Source organism: Coptis chinensis, chromosome 4 (assembly GCF_015680905.1).
Source record: "Coptis chinensis isolate HL-2020 chromosome 4, ASM1568090v1, whole genome shotgun sequence".
Lineage (NCBI taxonomy): Eukaryota > Viridiplantae > Streptophyta > Magnoliopsida > Ranunculales > Ranunculaceae > Coptis > Coptis chinensis.
Genome location: NC_141459.1, coordinates 105,069,238 through 105,089,602, shown reverse-complemented (window position 1 = coordinate 105,089,602; position 20,365 = coordinate 105,069,238). Strand labels below are relative to the sequence as shown.

General features: G+C 35.5%; 1 protein-coding gene across 1 annotated transcript; it reads left to right on the top strand.

Annotated features, from left to right (window-relative positions):
• The first annotated feature begins 2,222 nt into the window (after positions 1 to 2,222).
• On the top strand, positions 2,223 to 20,321 carry LOC147506591 (histone deacetylase 5-like). The gene is made up of 12 exons (XM_086605794.1): positions 2,223 to 2,359; positions 2,465 to 2,587; positions 2,828 to 2,955; positions 5,855 to 5,998; positions 6,177 to 6,286; positions 8,423 to 8,637; positions 10,969 to 11,036; positions 12,411 to 12,581; positions 12,657 to 12,698; positions 15,169 to 15,201; positions 16,413 to 16,608; positions 20,185 to 20,321. Exons 2-12 carry the CDS (start codon positions 2,560 to 2,562, stop codon positions 20,319 to 20,321), a joined length of 1,272 nt encoding a protein of 423 aa, XP_086461920.1. The 5' UTR covers positions 2,223 to 2,359; positions 2,465 to 2,559.
• The last annotated feature ends 44 nt before the right edge of the window (positions 20,322 to 20,365 follow it).

The window sequence follows — 20,365 nt, the reverse complement described above, 5'->3', positions numbered from 1 at the left end:
TGGGACTTCAATTGTGCCACCACCAAAGGCTAAAAGGTTAAAAGGTTCAATCGCCGTCTGTGGCAACAATATGTACTCACTTTCCAGTGGAAGTACCGCACCAGCAAATGCCAATAAAGAACAAAAAAAATCCCCTGATAAAAATCCAAAGATGCTTCTCGGGGACTTTTGGAATTTAGAAGTGACGAAAGAAGGGCTAGAACAAAGCGCCCGCCATGGATAGCATACAACGTACGAACTTTAGTGTTGAGGATACCACCTCAGTAAAGGCAACAGAGCTAAAAGTTTCAATTGCAATGGTCGTCATCTGTGAATTGAATCTGCTTCGGAAGCACGAAGTGCTTTCGTATCTCTTTTAGGGCTCCAAAAATATTTATTTGCCCAAAAAGAGTATATGACTATCAGTTTCAATAAATTGTACCAAAGAAATTCTTGAAAAAAAAAGCGTACGCTATGTAGAAGAAGATTTAAAGGTGTACATCAATGGATTTGTTAGGATTCCATCTACATTCACTAAAATACATGTACAAGTACAACTAGTCTTTCTTCTTTCAAAACTAGCATAGAAGTGTTACGAGGATAGCAATTAGCAACTGCAAGTAGTTGTTACTTTCTTCTTTGATACGTATCAACAACTAACACAATCTATTATGTAGAAACTCAATTATTAAATCAAACGCAAACGCAGTAGGTAGGATAGCAAACATTGAGAGAACACTGAATCATAATTCATAAATAACAAACACAACATAAAAATAGAAGAAATACAATGACACTAATTAGCAATGCACCATGACTATTCCACACATGCACCACGCCACCACCAAATGATAGCTGTAGCCAGGCAATGGGCTAGCTTTTATGGGCCATGGATAATGGCACCAGTGAATATTATTGCACGTATGATGGGTAAACTTTCTTTAATTAATGGGCTTTAAGTTAAAATCTTTTTCCGCTTTATGGGCTTTCGACGCCCAGTGGATCTAGGCCCGCCGTAGTCGTCATTACCTAGGCACCACCAATATGCATGAAAAATAACAAAACGCAAGGATAATTTGGTAATTAGAGGCAGTATCCAATGGGCGCCCACTTTTCTATAAATAGCGCTCATTTGAAGTTGAGCTCCAAGTGAACCTCCATTAAAATTTAATAATATAAGCTCATTTGTGCTTATATTAAAATTTGTTTAGGAAATTCGTAAGTAACTCATTTTACTCTCTCTCTCTCCATTTTCGTTTTGTTCTATTTCAGTTAATAATAATTTAGGGTTTCTTGAAAACAATTACAAACCGAATCAAATTTAGTGTTTTTTTTTAGATAATAGATATTCAAACCTCCTTATATTTTAAATGAAGGAATCAGAGACGAAAATTTTCAATCTATGTATGTTAATTCTTGATCCTTTTTTTTTCTTTCGCGTTTGATGGTTGAAACTAATTATTGTACTAAATGTCCTCTTGAAACAGATGAATTCGAGTTGGAACCTGACTCCCGGAATCCCAAGTTGCGAATTCACGTGTTTCAGCTGGCCCGGCAAAAAAAGCATTCATGTTATATCGGAAAATCGAAAAAACTTAAATGATCATGAAATTTCTGGCTAGGTAAGCCGTAGTTCTAACTTCCATTAGGGCTGTCCGGGACTATAGCCCCCCTAACTTTGCCCAAAAAGAAAATATATAGTGGTAGCTATTCATAAATTATACACCCCAAAAAGTAAAAAAACAATTTAAAGAATCTATCAATGGAACAGATCGAAAGAGGGAAATGAAGTTGAGGCACCTACAACACGCATCTCAGGACCAAAGAGCACAATGAATGAAAGTGATAAGATGGTGCTCGACCAAATTGACGGTCAGATGGAAGATACACGAGGAGATAAGGCTATGCATGTTAGTAAACATACGAAATGTTCTACAGGTGGAAATTTGGCACAGAAGATGTTCCACAGTACACGAACTGCAACAGAAAAAGGAAAAGCCCCCATGCTTCTGCTTGCAACAAGGTTAGGCATGGTCATAAAACTTTTAGTTTGTTAGCATTTGCATATATGCACTCTCCTTTGTCCTAATAATGTACCAACCACTTTAGAGAACAAAAAGATACATTAAACGATATTCTCAGTGTGTTGGAATTAATTCTCACATGCTAGCACGATCAACTGGGTTCAGGCAACTGAGATTTCAATTTAATGCAGTGAGTGCATAGCTCCTCAGCCTCCTAAAGAGAAGGGAAGTGGGACTGTACAGTCAAAGTTATTCAACAGACCAGTGGTCGATACAGTAGAATGCTCAAAGGAAATTTCTTCTGTCACAAAGAAAAATGTTGGAAATGGTATTTTAAGTTCTGCAGATCCAAGAAGGTGCTCCCTTTACTTTATATTTAGTTTTCCTTTATTCGGCTGTTTTTTTTTTTTTTTTTAGTTTCAATGTTATGGATTTACTAATATCCTTTATCATTTAAACAGGAATATATGTCAATCAAGTGATGCCCAAGCTGGGGATCATGCATCCAAATCCCATGATCTAGCTGCAACGAAAGGCGTATCTGCTATATTGGGGCATGGAGAGAATGATCTTGATCATGATAGGTAATCCATACTTTCTTCAAATCTTTAGTATTAATAATTACTATGACAAAATAAGGACTGCATGTCTGCATGATACCTGACAGGCTGACACTTAGCTTGAATATGCTTCCCAAGGATATTAAATTATTAATGCTTCTCTTGATATCAATTCCAGAAAAAAAATATCATCATCCACTGAATCTAGGCATGGCAGTAAAGATGCAAACATTCTACTGATGGTAATTATGTGACTGTGAACAGTTTACATGTTGGTCTTCTATTTGATCCACGATTCTACGATCATTGCATTGAAGTTGGAGATCATTATGAAGACCCAGAAAGGGGAAGGCTATTTGGAGGAAACTTCAATCAGAAGATATCCCTGGAAGGTATTTGAATAGAAAAATGAATTCTCTTAATTCAATAATAATAATATCAAGTCTGAAAATCTTAAGGTTTACATCTGCTTATAAAGATAACTAGTTGCTAAAAAGAATAAATCCTAATCATAATAGAACCTGGGAAACTAAAATAGAAACTGGTCTAATTCTAATTAACTAAGGATTCAAAATAGAAATAGAATAAAAGATAAACTCTAGCTGTAGCATTGGTCTTAAAGGGATTGTGGTTCTCCCATCTGTGCTTCTTGCTCCAACACCTGCATACACACCCAGTTTGAAATACCAACTGAATTGATGAGATTGAGTTATAGGCTGGGTCCTTGGTTGGCTAAAGAGATTGAGTGTCTTTGTCGACACTATTTTTCTGAAGGCTTTGATTTTATTTTTTCTTTTACTTGAATTAATTAACAAGTCCTTCACCAGATGCTTCCTTCAATAAGTCCAGAAGTCAGTCTTCAAATGCTCGGTTTTCCATTGCCATTATTAGCATGGGCTATAAAGAGTGCCAGAACATCCACTGCGTCTGGATTGTATACTGACGATTCAATCAATTTGCTAAAGTAGGCTAATCGTTGATAACTTACTGAATCTAGAAGTAGGCTAACGTTGATAACTTGTTGAAGAGAAAGAGAGAGAGTATGTGGGGTTGGAAGGGAGAAAAAAGTGGGGAGAGGAATCGGTCACGTGTTTTCTTTTAGGTCCTGACTTTATTTTGTGCGGGAGTCCGGACTAGAGCTTTATTGTATATATATATACATTCTATCACTTCTTTCTATATATTAATTTAGGAAATAGTTTGCCTAATTCTATTTAACTTTTTTACATAAGCAGGTGTTTGCTTTTCGAAGCTAGAAAAGCACCATCTCAATCAGTTGTTCAAGTTCATGAAGAAAAATATGTAGCTAAGATAGAAGAATTATGCTCTGAAAGTTATGATTCAACAACAAGGACGGATTACATCAAACAAATCTTTAATGATGATGTTTATATGAACGCTTTTACAAATGAGGTTGCTCTTCTCGCAGCAGGTGGTTTGATTGAGGTACAATTGATATCAATATTACTTGTTGTAAGATTTCAGTTAAAATCTAAGCTTGGGTGTTTTAGAAGGTAGGAGAAGAGTAGATCTGGGAAAGAGTCACACAACCTTATCAATTAAACCTTATCAATTAAGGTTGTAGACATTAGATTTATATACTATCGAGAAGTATTATAATAAGGGCACCCATACAAGGGGCATATTACAATATAGCATAAAAAATTAAAAACCTACACTATGACATGCTTTTTTTTTAATCAGCAAAACAATATATTATATTATATTTAATACTTGTGATGTAGTGTGAGAGATTCACTCTACAAGTGATACAAGCAACCATACATTGGTTAAGCCTCTACAGCATCCCCCCTGCATATAAAACCCCTACACCCAATCCACCTACCTGATATCGAATGCATTGGCCTCCTCAGCCCCTAGCTCATCACCTTTTGAAAGGCGTTCCTTGCCTGACTCACCATCAAAGCATCTTTCTTAGCCTGTTGCAATGTTCGGTTCTGCTCCACCAACTTCTCTCTTCAACTGAGACTCTTCCAGTACTGCAGCATGGGAGAGAGCTATGGTCACCTGATCAGCAGCAACCTTGACAATTCCCAATTCCTGATAGCTCCAAACTCTAGCATTGTCACTCGGAAGAACCAAAACAAGAATCGCATAACACGTTTGGATCAGGTCTGGCATTCCCCTTTGAAGTTCGACACCCTTAGCAACTTCCTATGGTATGGGTCCCTTATTGATGAATCAAATCACTTGGGATTTTTTTTTTTTTTTTTTTTTTTTTTTTCTTTTTTATTTATTTTTTATTTTCCAAAAGAAGAGCGGTGGGAATGGTTTAGCTAGGTTAGCAACTAAACAATTAGGGCAAGGCACGACCCTAACATCAACTCATCCTTTCGGATAGGATCGGCGGGATGCCGTAGCTTCAAGCAGGCAAGAAAGAGGGAAAAAAAGTTTCGTATTTTAGACAATAAATCAGGGCCATATCGTTGAGATGGATATAATCCTTGACAAGAGCAAGCAACCTCAATTCCAAGGAAATGTTGAAGGTGTCCCTGTCCCTAGTCTTTGGTTTGAAAGTTCTTGCTCAGATGCAGTTTGAGGGAGGCAATCCCAATAGCATCATCGCCAGATCGAGATAATTATATTATCCACATAAACAATCAAAACAATAGTACCAACGAAAAAGTTATGAAGAAAAAAAGAATGATCATACTAGGATAGTCGAAAGCCATAGGTCAGTACCACGACACTAAAACGATCAAACCAATCACGAGGAGACTGCTTCAGGCCATTTAGCCTTCTGCAATTTGCACACAAGGTGCTCACTACCAGGGACTACATAACCAGGTGGTTGTTTCATATATAACTCCTATTGTAGATCTCCATGTAGGAAGGCATTTTTTGATATCAAATTGATATAATGGTCGTGATCAATTTACAACAACAGACAAAACTCTTAGAGAGTTAAGACGAGCCACAGGTGAAAAAGTTTCAAAGTAATCAACTCCATGTATGTGTATACTTTTAGCATCCAACCGCGCCTTGAAATGCTCAACAGAACCATCAAGGAGGTATTTAATAGTATACACCCAACGACAATCCACATTCTGCATCTCAGGTGGAAGTGGTACAAGGTCCCTTGTTTGTTTCTTCTGTAAAGCACTTATATCATCATTCATTGCATTTGTCCAACCATGAAAGGAGAGTGTCTTTAAATGCATTAGTCCAACCTAAAAACATTCCAACTTGGGAGGAATCATTATTACTCATAACGAAAAGTTGATTTTACCTTTTTATTATTAAATTCTAAATGGAACATTTTTTAGGCAGATTTGTGAAGCAGTCGCTAGGGGAGAGGTACAGTCTGCTGTTGCGTTGGTCAGACCTCCCGGCCATCACGCAGAGTTTGATAGAGCCAGAGGTTTTTGCATCTTCAATAACAACGCCATTGCTGCTACCCATCTCCTTGAAAGCGTGAGTATCTTTAATTAGTTTAAGTGGCTACTATTACTCTATTAGACTCAACTATTGACTTATAGACAAGTGATGTTTTATTATTTTGTTTTGAGTATGTGCACTATAAGTCAATATTTTTTTGTTTCAAATATCATGAACTGTATCTAAATGTTGGGGTTTCTTCTTTCCGTTTCAGGATCTAGGGATCAACAAGATTATGATGTTAGATTGGGATATCCACCATGGCAACGGAATACAAAAGATGTTCTGGAAGGATCCTAGAGTTTTGTATCTTTCACTGCATAGGTAAAATTTAACATTCCACTTGCAGATGTTTATGTTTCTAAGAAATTTTGAAGTTCAGTGAGGCTTTTGTTAGGAAAGTCTATCTATAGACCTAAACTGTGAACCAAGTTCAGAACAATCAAACACCCATAGACAAATCTTGTTCCCAAGGATGCCTACGAAGTCAATTAATGTAGGAGCAAAAGAAGTATAGGTATTAGAGAAAGCGATTAAGAAATTTTGAAGTTCAATGTTTCGCCAGACTGTTAGAGAAGTTTAATTTAGTTACTTTTTTTCTGTTCATCTAATACATCTTTTGCATAAACTTAATGTTTTGTTTCAATAGAATATTGGTAGAGAGGTGCCCCCTTAAGAGTTAGGAACTTTAATACCCAATATAAGACAACAGAAAACAACTTGAGGACATCTTCCAATGGTTAAATATGTTTGATATAACATTTTATTCTTGATTTTTCTTCAAAAAAGTCACTCAAGAATGTCCTTTACCAGGCTGTCTCTCTCCTCTCTGAAAAAAACCCTATCTTCCTTTTTGTGCAATACACAAGCTAGCTGGTTCAATGGATTATAGTTCTTTCATTTTGTTTTGTCTTTTGTTTTGGTCTTCTTTTTAGTCAAACCCACGTGTGGAGGCTCAAATCAAAATACCCTTATTTAAGTGATTGCCTATTGTGATTCTGGTATACTCTCTTCAGTCGCAACTTTGAGTTTGTTAATTAAAGAACAAAGACACACCTACTTGAGTTGGTTTTGTTGAATGAGTAGGTTGCCATTTGACAAACAACCACTGCAAATGACCTGTGTAGACAAGTAAGGCGTGCAGCTTCACACAGAGCACACTTGCTTTAAGAATTTGGGTAGATAAATTGGAGTCAGATTCATGACTCGAACAACTGCTAAGTTCTATAACCCATACCTGTAAAACTCACGAATATGTGCACTATAAATAGCATATTCTACCTGGTTATGTTTGGATTCAAGTTATAATGGTATGTATAATGCATAATTGTTATTTGCAATGGGGTGAATGAATGGAATTGTTGATAACATTGTGTCATAGTTAGTGTGAATACTTGCTTGCTAGTAGGTTGTGAGTTATAATTGTAGTGTGGGTATATTATACATCTACTAAGTAATTAGTCTCATTTAGACTGTGTAAGCTCAATCAATTATAGAAATCGAACAATGATTGACCATTCCCTTTTGATTGCTTCCTTTTTCTGTTTGATTATAAACTTCAGTTGCATTTCCTAGCTGGTTCGATTCATGGTCGCATCTGCAAACATTTTATAGTTTGTACTTTTAGGTTCCGTATCATAGCATTTTTTTTTCGTGTCGTAGCTGAAAGTGATTTCAATCATTAATATTTGGTATGGTCCATGCAGCTTGTTTTGCACATGAGTTGCCGTGAATTGGTATGTAGCAGTAGGTGCCATGAGTTTGTTTACGAGAAATGAAACGTATATATAAGATTCCTCTAAGCCCACTTGAGTGTGCACGTGAAATAAGTAATAACATTGACCCCCTGCTACCAATGGATATGGTCTTTTAGGGAGTTATTTCGCGAAAAAGAAGAACAAGCACAAGCATTGTCTCTAGAGTGCCGACTAGCACAGGCATTAACTAGTGTATAATAGGGTGGTGGCTTGAAGTTGGTTGTGGTGGTACTGAAGATGGTAGCGAGTATTAAAAAGAATGTAGTTTGTTGAATGTACTATGTGGCTAGTCCTTAGTTACGTTCTTAATATAGTTTTACCACAATAGTCCTTATTAAACAATAAGAATGTGACATCTGGCGTCTTCTTTATGAGAGCCAACTCATGTAACCTACTCGAAGAGAAATAAGAGGAAAAAAATTACAGTAAGAGATATAATAAATAGAAGTAGAAAACCGAAAAACAAATAATTTCGTTGGGACTCCTTAATTGAGATTTTCACAATTTTCCTCTCTCTTAACTATTCCTCGTGCTCCCATACAAGAAAAACTTAGTGGTTGTTCTTTTTAAATTTTGTATACTGATGTTATTATACATTGGTGTGCTATTTTGGATTTTTTTTTTCTCACTTTATAATTTTTTTTTCTCTGGTGCTTATTAGTTCTGGGTTGTAAATCCATATTATTTTTAATGATTTATGTAGGTATGATGAGGCGACATTTTATCCTTGTAGTGAAGAAGCAAATTACGATATGATAGGAGAAGGCCCTGGTGAGGGATTCAATATCAATGTGCCATTCAGCAAGAGATCCGGTTGTGATGATGTTGACTATTTAGCTGTCTGGGAGCATGTTGTACTTCCTGTCGCTTTGGAATACAATCCAGATATAATTTTGATATCTGCAGGCTTTGACGCAGGTAATTGTTTTGAATTTGTTCAAGGCACGAAAAAGTATACGTCCATAGTTATCATCAATTAATAACCTTATTGGCTATTATTTCATCGAAGCCATGTCACATTAGTTAAGAGGTTATTTTTTGTGAAGTTGATCTTGTCAACGTGAACATGATCTTCGTAAAACTCAGCTGGTTCCAACATTTCAATCTTGTCAAAAGAATGTTATGAAGTTTCGTTATAGATGGTAAATGAAAGATCTGTTAACTTCAGAACTGCTCTAAAACCTGATGGCGGCATCGGGCAGCCTTCTAACTACTACAATAAGAACAACAACAATAAGGCTATCAGTCCTCCTTCTTTTCCCGCTTAAGTAGAGTATCAATCCCGAGGAAGTACTGAATTTGGTTAAAAATGGGGGGGAGGGGGAGCAGGTTTAACAGAACCAGAATAAAAGACTTTCTCCTAGACAATGGCAGAGAAAGGGCAATCTGTTTCAGCATCTCCAGATTATTCTGATTCTGAAGGTACATTAGGCTCTGATGTAGAAGATACTAGATTACAACTTTTAGGATTAAAAGAGGGGAAGTATTGATGCTCACGATGAATTAGAGGTTGGTACCTGTAATGTCAGGATTCTGTACGTGATGTATAAGTTTGGTCTGGAAGTTGAGAAGAGAACTGAGGGTGGGTTTTCTGATACCTAGGCATCAAAATTTCAGAGCTGTGAAAAAAAAGAAAAAGCGTTTCTGCGCCTATTTCATGTGTTGCAGCCTTCCGTTCATTTTACTTGTGAGCCAATATTTGGACAAAAATCGATGGCAAATTTTCTTTGACCTGAGAGGAGAGAGAGAGAGGGGGTGGGGGTACATAGACGTGCTACATCTTTTTGCACGGCCTTCTGAACTGCTGAACTGTTATAAATTCCTCCTAAGTCTTATTTAATTATTAGTTTATTAATTAGTAACTAGGAAGTTACTATTTCCTTTTCCTATTTTATTTAGGAGTAAACTTTAGTATATAAAAGCATGTTAGCCATCATTGTATGTTTGGTTTTACTGAATATTATTTTTCAAAGAATTGTTATTCTAGTTTGGATGTCAAACCCTAGATTAAGGTGTTTCTTTCATTAAAATTAATTGGTTTGTTATTATTGAAGCTTTCGCAGACAAGATACATCAAAAAGTAGGGTTTACAAAGTAAAAACTTCCTAAGAAACACAGGTTGAGGCGCCAATTACAATTGTACTTACTATAAAGTTCTAAATATTGGGTAAATTAGAAATCCCCAACTATATTTTAGGAGGGAAACTTTTGTTCATAAAATTCCGTACCAAATACGTCAGTTACGGTCAGTGTCAAAGGCATGGGAGATTGATACTACTATTACATAAATTATAAAATCAAGCTACCGAGTTTACCTGGTATTTTGTTTACATATTCTTTTCATTGCTTTGACTCATCCAGTATGCTGATGTCGTGGAACATAGTCGGCACATGTTGCTAATTGCTTTTGGATATATAGATCTTTTCCTTGCAGTGACTCATCTAGTTGGGTGTGAATCCTGCGATGCAGGAGCCATTATTGTTGTCTAGTTGTGAATTTTTAAAAACTTTTTCTTTGCTCAGAACCGATACTTAAATAATCGAGAACGTTTTTGGGTGTGTGTGTGTGTGTGAGGGGGGGGGGGAGAATGTTTCTTGACCCCCTTTCGTCTCTCTCTCTCCTCAGTGCTCAGTCCCCACTGCTTTGCAGTAATCTAGTTATGTGTGACCATGGGATTTTTACCTTTAGAGAAATATTAGGCTTATTAAGTTATTAAATATGTTGTCTTCCCTAATATCTGTTTGACACCTTAAGGCTCTCAGTCCTACATCTTGTTCATTCACATATTAAGTTGGACATTGATGTCTTCTATCTTCAAGTTTCATCTATGTCAGGGTAGAAAATGTATTTTATATGTTGGACGGATATAAATGTCACCCACTCTCTAAATATTGTACAAGGACTCTATGCATTTTGTTGTTAATCTTCTACCATTGCATGTAACATACTAACATGTTCTCATAAATTACATGACTCTCTAGCTTTAAGTGATTAACTTGTTAACGCTTACCTTGGAAGGCTAACATAAATGATTTATACATTCATTTGCTCATTAAATCACTTTTTGTTATGCTAAATAGTTATAATTCTTACATTATCAAAAACGAAAGTCATAAGATATAACTAGCTGTACCATGCAGGCAACTGAGAACATTGCTGATTGGTTTATGGTGTTAGTTTATTTTATTATGTATGATGTAAGTACTCATCTGGTAATCTAAATATCGTTGGTGTATTTTATTCAACAGCGACAGATGATCCGGTTGGGTTAACTTACCGTATAACTCCACAGTGTTTCGCCAGACTGTTAGAGAAGGTTAGTATAGTTACTTTTTTCTGTTCATAAAAGATATCTTTTGCATAATCTTAATGTTTTGTTTCAATAGAAGATTGGTAGCGAGGTACCCTCTTAAGAGTTAGGTACTTGAGGACATCTTCCAGTGGTTAAATATGTTTGATAGAACACTTTATTCCTGATTTGTCTTCGAAAAAGTCACTCAAGAATGTCCTTTGCCAGGCTGTCTCTCTCCCTTACAGATCTCTGAAAAACAACCCCATCTTCCTTTTTGTGCAAGACACAAGCTAGCTGGTTTAATTGGTTATAGTTCTTTCATTCTGTTTTTCTTAATAGGTTAAACTGTCTTTTCTTTTGGTCTTCTTTCTAGATAGTCAAACCCACGTTCTGGAGACTAAAATCAAAATACCCTTATTTTTAGCGATTGCTTATTGTGATTCTGGTATGCTCTCTTCAATCACAACTTTGAGTTTGTTAATTAAGAACAAAGACACCCACTTGAGTTTTTGTTGAATGAATAGGTTGCCATTTGACAAACAACCACCGCAAATGACCTGTGTAGACAAGTAAGGCATGCTGCTTCACACATAACACACTTGCTTTAAGAATTTGGGTAGAAAAATTGGAGTCAGATTCATGACTTGAACAACTAAATATGTTCTATAACCCACACCTATAAAACTCCAAGCACATGAACAGCTATACACAACCCTCAGATATACATTTATGTTCACTACCCATAGTTTAAAAAATAGGGAGGATAGGAAAGAAAAGATAGGAGAAAGAAGAATCGAGGAAAATTACTCCTGAAATGGTTGTAACTTTGGAACCGAGGAGAACGAGAGACAAAGATTGGAAAGAGAGCAAGAGAGAAGCTGAAAGTGCTATTCCATAGTCCCATATCATTTTCAAAACTTGGCAATTCTATAGTTACGCCCACAGATCATGGTTAATCATATACACAGATTTTCTCACATCGACTTGTGTGTCAAAAGATGTTCATAGTTGACAAGTAGTTCAGTATGCAATTTAAGCTATGTCAATTGTGGGGTTATATTTCAGCCACTTTTTCATTGTGGCTATACCGATTTGTGGTGGATGTTTCCACCATAGAGGAAGAAGATTTTCAGTTTCTCAAGTTCTTTTGTTGTGGCTATATTCAAAGGTGGTTGTTATTGGGAATAATTTCACAATAGTGCTTATTTTTTACCTAATGGTCTGTGCAATTATTCTCCTTTATGTATTTGTTGGGATTGGTTTCTATTCTTATGGTATATCATGCCCCCTTACAATATTTCTTTTTCTTTTGCATTTTTCATTTTTTTGGTGAAGCACATCTTATCATTTATTTCTATATATCAAAGTTCACATGTAGAATATGATTTGTTTGTTTAGTTGATGGGGTTTGCTAGAGGCAAAATTGTAATGACTTTGGAGGGAGGCTACGATCCAGACTCATTGGCAAATTGTGTACTTTCTTGTGTGAAGACATTATTGGGAGACAAGAAAAATTACGAGGATTTGGATCTGGTGATACCAGAAGATACTAAACATCTAATCAAACTGGTAAGATTTATCCTTTTCTTGTCTTGGTCTTTGGTTTACTTGCACCTATTTATTTACTAAAATAAAGCTTTCCAGGTTCGTGGAGCACTGTGTCAGTTTTGGGATACATTCAAGAAGGTATTACCCTCATTCTCACATATTTAATCTCCTGTATCGATGTTTAATCTTTTGAAAAAGTCTGGTACCATGTGATTGAGAATTCCTAGCATATAATGTTGTGTTTCATATACTAAAACGTTCTAACCATTAAAGAGATTTGGTGGGATAGGGCCATAGGGGTGGCCTAACCTAAAGTGAAAGCTGGTGAGGGGGGAGGATGGATCAGATGCCTGTATTGTAAGGTTTGAACCATCATTTCAAAATAGTACTAGTGAGAAACACTCTAATTCATGTCGCTGGGCATTAGTATGAATTATGCATCGACAAAAATATTATGTTTGTACTGGTTATGTTTTAGATATGGTTAGTTCTCGGTAGCATGATATATCTTGTGAATATGCATGTATCTTAAGATTGACATCCCCATAATAGTTTAAATAGTCAATAGTAGTGTTGATGTTAACGAGCAATTATTTGATTGATGTCATATTGGCTACGATTGTGATGATAGACGATGGTACCTTATAACCTATGTGGTAGGGTATATAGCTGTGTACTTTTGGATGATAAGGATGAATCTTATGGACTTATGGGATCTTGGATTTTGCATTGTCAGTTGGTAATATTGGTGTGTTACAGACATTCTAATAGTTTGAAGTAGTATATTTTAGATTGAAAGATTTTATAATTGTCAAACTATGTGAAGCACATGAGCATGTAGGTGTATGATCTTAATAGGTCATTAAATATGCCACTACTTTATGTTGATTAGTGCAAACATTGAGAAGAACTCAAAGAGTTAATAGGTCACTGTTGTTGTCATGAGTGGAGTTAGAAATCATGAGATGATATTAATATTTAGTGTTGTTTATCTCAAAGAAATGGAAGGACAAGGTTTGAACCATCATTGTATAGTAGTACTAGTTAGAAACCATTTAAAATATTGCTTGGAATATGCTAATTGCTTTATTTTATGTAGCTAGTCAATTGTATGAATCATGCATCTATGAAAATTTTATCTTTGTACTGGTTAGTAGTTTGATGGGATTTGTTCTCTGTAGCAAGATATATCTTGTGAGCATGTGTGTATCTTAAGATACATCTTGTAATGGTAGTGTTGTTATCGATAAGGAAATATGTGATTAACATCATATGAGTAAAAATGTGATGATGGACACTCATATATTATAACCTATGTGGTAAATTTTATAGTTATGTACGTTTGGATGATAAGGATTGAACTTTATGATATCTGGGACTCTGCATGTTAGTTGGTAATATTGGTATGTTATGGGCACTTGTATCAGGGTAACATGTATACTATAGGTAGTCCAGTCATCCTGGATTAGCTTATTAGTGTTGGCTTATCTTTAAAGTTCTCATATTTAGTATATCCATTTTATAACTCATTTCAGCATTAAGCTATGCCTGGTATGTAAGTACTTTGCACAAAATCTTTACAACTCTTAAACAGCGAGCTGAAAGTTTGATAGCAACTGTCTCTTCTCTTAAATTGTGGCATTCCTAAGTCATCAACTTTAGGTAGCTGCTTACAATGGGAATGCACTTCTTACTTAATATTTGTTTCAAACTTTGAGATGAATTCCCGACATGTATTTCTTTGCAAAACTACTGCTTAATGATGCATTGTCATATGGTTTTCCGTGAGGGTATCTCTTTGGTTTTGACCTATCTACAAAAGGGCCTTCTGATCATTGTGTCAGATGTGGAAGAAAAATCCACAGCACAGTATGAAAAAAAATTCATGTTCACCACCTGGCCTTAAACATATATGCAAGACAAGACTTACCTTTGTTAAAATGACTCATGGCACTTAATGAAAAATATTGTTATATTATTGAATATTGGTTACAGTTACTCCAAATCTCATGTACCCAAAAATACAAAAAACAGGTTGACTGATTGTTTCCAACATTTGATTACAGATTAATTAGGCGTGCATGATGTAATAAATACATATGACCAGCTAATCTACCTTTTGTGTGTGCATCCTCTATGATAGATATGCAAATCAATAAAAAAATGAGATGGTAACGATATACCTGATATGCAAATCAAAACCAAAATTGGCATCAATCTTTGCTATTTAGTTCAGAAACATCTCCAACATTGTCTGGCACATGCAAGGTACTTGTAGATCTGCCAGTAATGGTAAAAGTGGATGCTTTTCAGATGATTGTGTACTAGATTTATCAGCAAGACTTAAATGCGCCCAAAACAATTTATGAGATGAGTAGGAATACCAGATTACTGGTTCCACAATGCACATGAAAGATCATCTCCGCATTAGTGTTTTAATTATTCCTAAGATTCATGACTAATTAATGATCAATTGATGGTTAATTAAGTTTATTTGTTAGTGAAGACTATGGTGTTCATTTCAAACCTATTAGTTTCTTCAGGGTTTCAATGTGCTTACTGCATGTTTGTTAGACTAAACCAAATGATGGTGTTATTTCTTTTGCAGACTCCTCCATCTCTCATTGTAAAAAGGCCAGTGGTAAGCAATAAGCTTTTACATATTTTACATGGATTTAATTAACAATGGAATAACTCTGTAATTAGCCAAAAAGAAATTTATGTGAATTGGACATGCCTAACTGCTAGTAATAGCAATAGCAGAGGGTGATTAGTTTAGGAGTGACTATTCTATTGAGTATATAAGCACAACTTAAATGGAACTTTGCGCACATCGCATTATCATATTTATAGCAGTTATGAGACGTAATTTATTTTGTAGCATTTTTTTTCATGCGTAACATAATTGAAAGAGTTTATGATGTGTTGATGCGTATGCTATATTTCTGGAATTACTGCTTTTAATCTGCTGAGTCATGGACGAATTCTTCAAAGAAGGAAAACTATGCAAACATCTTGTCTCCATGTCAAAGTAAGCCCAAGGGCAACTCAAAATTGTCAAGATCTGTCTTGTTTAATATTTTTATTTTTTAATTTAAATTTATTTTATTTAATCAAGTGGAAATTTTATTGATAACGAGTATTACAAATAAGTCATGTTGTTTGTTAGAGGTGTTGGTCCAATTACGAGTCCTTGTTAGTTTCTATATCCAAGTCCGCGTCTTAGTCGGATTGCTTGATTAGTTGATTAGCAAGGGAATCCATCTTTACGTAAGACCGAAGGCTCCCGTTTGTCATTGGTAGTATTGATGTTTTACAACAGTTGAATTTTGAGAATCGAGTTATTTTCTCTTTCTGTAGTGATTGAAACCCTGTAGTCGAGTTTTACTTAATTAAACTTGGTGTTCTTCACTTTAAAACTTGTTAATAAAGTAATCGATCGTGGAAAGAGCTTTGACTGAAAAAACCAAATTCATTTAAGTAAGTTTGACAAAAGGGGAAAACCGCAAAACACTAAATTTTCAGAATCTGATTTTCAGAAAACATTGAAACTAACGATGGCCCTAACAATAGGTTGGATATGCTTGCTAATCGAGCAATCCATTTGAACTTGGAAATAGAAAATAACCATAATTTTAAGTGGATCTGCTCTCCAACATGGCTTCTAGAAAATAAAAGAACATTAGGAAACAAAGTTTTTACAAGACACATTTGCCTCAACAATTTTGACTTGGACTATATGTGCTTAAACATGGAGACTAGATGTTTGCATCCGATCCCCTTCTTTAATTTAACATGCAAATAAAACAGCAAAGGGTTGATTATCCCTTAACCCCCACATTCTCTTCGCAGGTAAGACGCATCCTGGGCAGTTCATACATCACAGTGGTCTTGCAAATTTTGTTTCAACGGGAGCCAGATGGCCTATATATGCACAAATGCAACAAGACGAAATGCTTCAGCTGTTTCTTGACCACACTTTATAAACAATACTGCTTTGAACTTAACTCAAGCATCTGTTGTGATGGAATTGCACATCATATACCTGGTATTCTTCATGTTTTTTTGTTTTTGTTTTGGTTAGTAGTTGTAATTTTAGTAGGATTTAGTTTAAGCTTAATTGCTTTCTCATTATGATTTCTTTTGCTCTAAGGATTGATTTGTATAAGTAAGGCCATAAAAATCCGTGTTCCAAGAATTTGAGTGTAAAAGGTTAAGATTAGTATTGTTTGTGCTTGCAAGTAAAGCTTCATTTTCTTGACTAGTAGTGATTGGGCCCATGCGTTGCGCCTGCATGACACAGATGTGATTAGTCAATTGGTTAGTACTCAGTAGATAAAAGTCTAGCCAAATTTGTATTCTCTTTCACTTTTTAATGTTTTTTTCCACTTGTTATGAAAGTCAAACCTGTTTAGATGTTATCATTTCACATCAGCCCATTCTTGCACAATTAAAAAACAAAACAAAACAAGAAAATAAATAAATAAAACAGTCCTTATTCCCTACTGAACATAGCTATTACATATGTTGAAAATTTCCTTTAAAAGAAGGTGGGAAAAAGAATGGTCTTATAATAAAATAATTGGAGATGATGGTTGAATTTATTGTGAGGTACTATTAGATAAAGGAATAATGACTGGAGCTAAAAAAATTATAAAGAGAACACTGAGTCACTGAGGTAGTTGAAAAAAAAAGTGAATACAATACACTGCATTTAGCTAATATTTCACATCGTTGATGTCATTAAAGTTCATATAGGTAGATCGCATTCTAGTTTTCTACTTGTATGCATGCATCCCTTGTAGTACTCATTTCCTATTCAGTCTTGGACATTGGGTGTTACAGTGGACCTATTTTTTATTATTATTTTTTTTAATCAGCAAGTAGGGTTGTTAAAGAGGTCCCTTACCCCTTTTCATTAATAATAAAAAGCTTGTGACCTTCCATTCTTTGAGTTTAGAGAGTGTTTTGAGTCCTTCCTTGAGAGCTAGCCATGATATGAAGGAGCGCCTTTGGGATTCTATTAGGAAACCAGACCAAAGCATGCCATTGTATGGGCTGCCTTGTCTGCCTAATATCTTCATATGTATACTTCATAGTGTATTCCCCATGTAAAGATGCATTCCATATTACCTGATCATCTTCTCCCTCGATCTTTAACAGTGGACCTATTAAGGAAGCAATTTGTTTTCCAGAGAAGTGTAATGGAAGTAGAATCAATACTGATATGTCACTAGTATTATTCTATTGCCATATCGGTAGTTTTTTCCATTGTTTAAAGGATCCTATGCTATATGTTGTTTTCACCCAGTCCTAAGTAGCTATTTGTTACTCTGCTAAAGGGTACAGGGAATCAAAACAGCACCTACTATAGATTTGTTATGTAATTTTGATCACTCCTTTGTAAGGGATAGTGTATCCTTCGATGTAATTTGTGATGTAACTTCGCACTCCTTTGCAATTTTTATTCTCTTATCATTTAGTACCATTATTTTAGCAAAAAAATAATAATAATTAGTTAAGTAGAACTTAAAAATATTGGGAAGATTCCTTTTTTCCGTTTTTTTAATTTGATCTTGATGTCTTCCTCACAACTTTGCTTGTTGTTTTTAGTATCTTTTTTTAGTTCTACGTATGTTGTCTTCCTTAATCACTCCATATCCCCTTTGCCTTTGCAACATTGGAGAGATATTTGATGTCTACTCTTATTGAAAAATATTACCTCTTGTTGACAATGTGGTTAATTATATTTATTATGGAGAGTAAATATGGTACCAAGTGGCAATGTGGTTGTTTGATATTTGCTCTGTTTGACTAATGTGGTGAAAGGAAGTAGAAGAGATATTGAAATTGTTGAGTCTTTACCATTTTCTTATAAGATACTTGTTCTCGAATTCTCCCATTAGTTTGTACTCCATTAGAGAACTCATTACCAAAATGGAAAAGAAATTACACGTGGTTCTTCCGTAACACCAAGAAAGCTATGATGCACGGATACTCCTAAAATGTCATTGCACCTGTATTGGTCAAGTACGATACCGATACGGGTACCGGATACTTCTAGGATACCTCACCCAAAGCCCAATAAATTTTGAGAGAGAGGCTGGCGGAGGAGATTTAGCAAAGTTATTTCACTTGAATTACCAAAATTTCCCAAATCCCTCTTCTTTCTCGAAAGATATTGAACTTCTCTAAATGGATTCCAGCTGGAATCCATGAAATAGACCTGATCCCGAGAGTTCTGCTCCATTGAAAATGTAAACTGTCTCTTGAGGCTTTAAGCTATATTGAAGTTGGCATGTGTTATAATTGTTTTTCACATGTTCCTAACTTACTTTACTCAAAGAACTACTAAGAGAATTTTTGTAATACACATATTTTAAAATATTCCTAATAATTAGACGTACCCATAGGCTGTACCCGTATCCCAATATTTTAGAAAAGTTGTATCGTACCCCGTACTGGTGTCGCCGTATCGGGTATCCGTACCCGTATCCGTGCATCATAGCAAGAAAGAGAGGATGAATAGTAAAATTGAAAGAAAAATGCACCTTATCTTGATTACAGTTTTTCTCTTACCTTATCTTGATTACAGTTTTGATATCTCTTTTATTTTGGTCACTGCAAGCACGAATATTTTTTTTGATCTTTGCGAGAAGCGGGTTTCATTAGGAAGGAGTTGGTAAGACTGTAGATAGGGCAAATCATGATAAACAGTTAAGAAACTGCCCATTAAAAGAGAGAATTACGTATTTTGCACACTATTATTTCGGAAACAAGATTTTGCTTTGTTAAGATTTCAATCTAAAGTTGACGAACGTTGAAAACGGTTACCTCAAGGGAGTTGAGTTTATGAATATGGCTGGAATAGATGTAGCACCATGACTTCTCTTCTAAGATACTCAACTGTTTCTTTCATTCATATGGCATATACAGTTGCATGTACCATGGCTCTGACAGTTTCCACATCAGTTGTAGTGACTCTAGTAGACTTCTTTACCTTGTACCATTCAGAAGAAGAGGGTAGTACAGTTGCATTGATCCCCATAGAAACCTTTACATTTGACCAAACTGCCTTTTGAAAAGGACACTAAGTACAAATGTTTAGAGTTCTTCTTGTCTGCCACAGAGTACACTTAGAGTGGTTGATGACCTTCATTTAAGCAAGCCTGTCCTGGGTAGAGTGACAGACAGCCAGAGAAACAATTGCCTAGAGATGGAGTGCTTAGGAGAAATACCTCCCTTTCCCAATACCAGTGTGTACCACTTCACATTTACCTTTCTGTGCTTGAGAGTTGTAAACTTTCCAGTGCTAGAAGCAGACCAAATCAGCAAGTTTTCATTTTGGTCAGAATTAATCTCTCCGTTAGGTCACTAGGTGGTAGAGTGTCAACATGAAGGGTCCATCTCCCATTTGTAACCAGTGAACTAACATTAGTATCATCTGGTAGACTCCTTGCCTGAGAGTTCAAGCTAAGAATAATTGCAGAACATGACTTATGCCGAAGACTAGTTTTGTTTCCCTTAGCTATTAAGTATCTAGTGTACTGCATAGTTTTCTTTATGTGCTTGAGGGCCTTTAACGATGGATGTTATTGATGTTGTTAATTCAAATTCCTACCAGGTGAATCTGTCAAGTATAAGGAAGACAAGTGTGTTCGTTTCTGGAACATGGCAGTTGGATGTTATCTAAGTATTGATAAATATCAGATTCAAAATAGGCAAAAGGTATGCATACTACATAAAGTTCTTGGATATTAATGTTTTTGGAGTTTTTTAATTTGTTTACTTAGGCCACTAGGTGG

What these genes read in the sequence shown, in the direction of transcription:
- LOC147506591 (XM_086605794.1), top strand. Translation starts at nt 2,560, where the DNA reads ATGGAGAGAATGATCTTGATCATGATAG. An exon ending in TTGTATCTTTCACTGCATAG is followed by an intron (nt 6,287 to 8,422) that starts GTAAAATTTAAC and finishes TGATTTATGTAG; the next exon opens with GTATGATGAGGCGACATTTT. An exon ending in AATTGCACATCATATACCTG is followed by an intron (nt 16,609 to 20,184) that starts GTATTCTTCATG and finishes AATTCCTACCAG; the next exon opens with GTGAATCTGTCAAGTATAAG.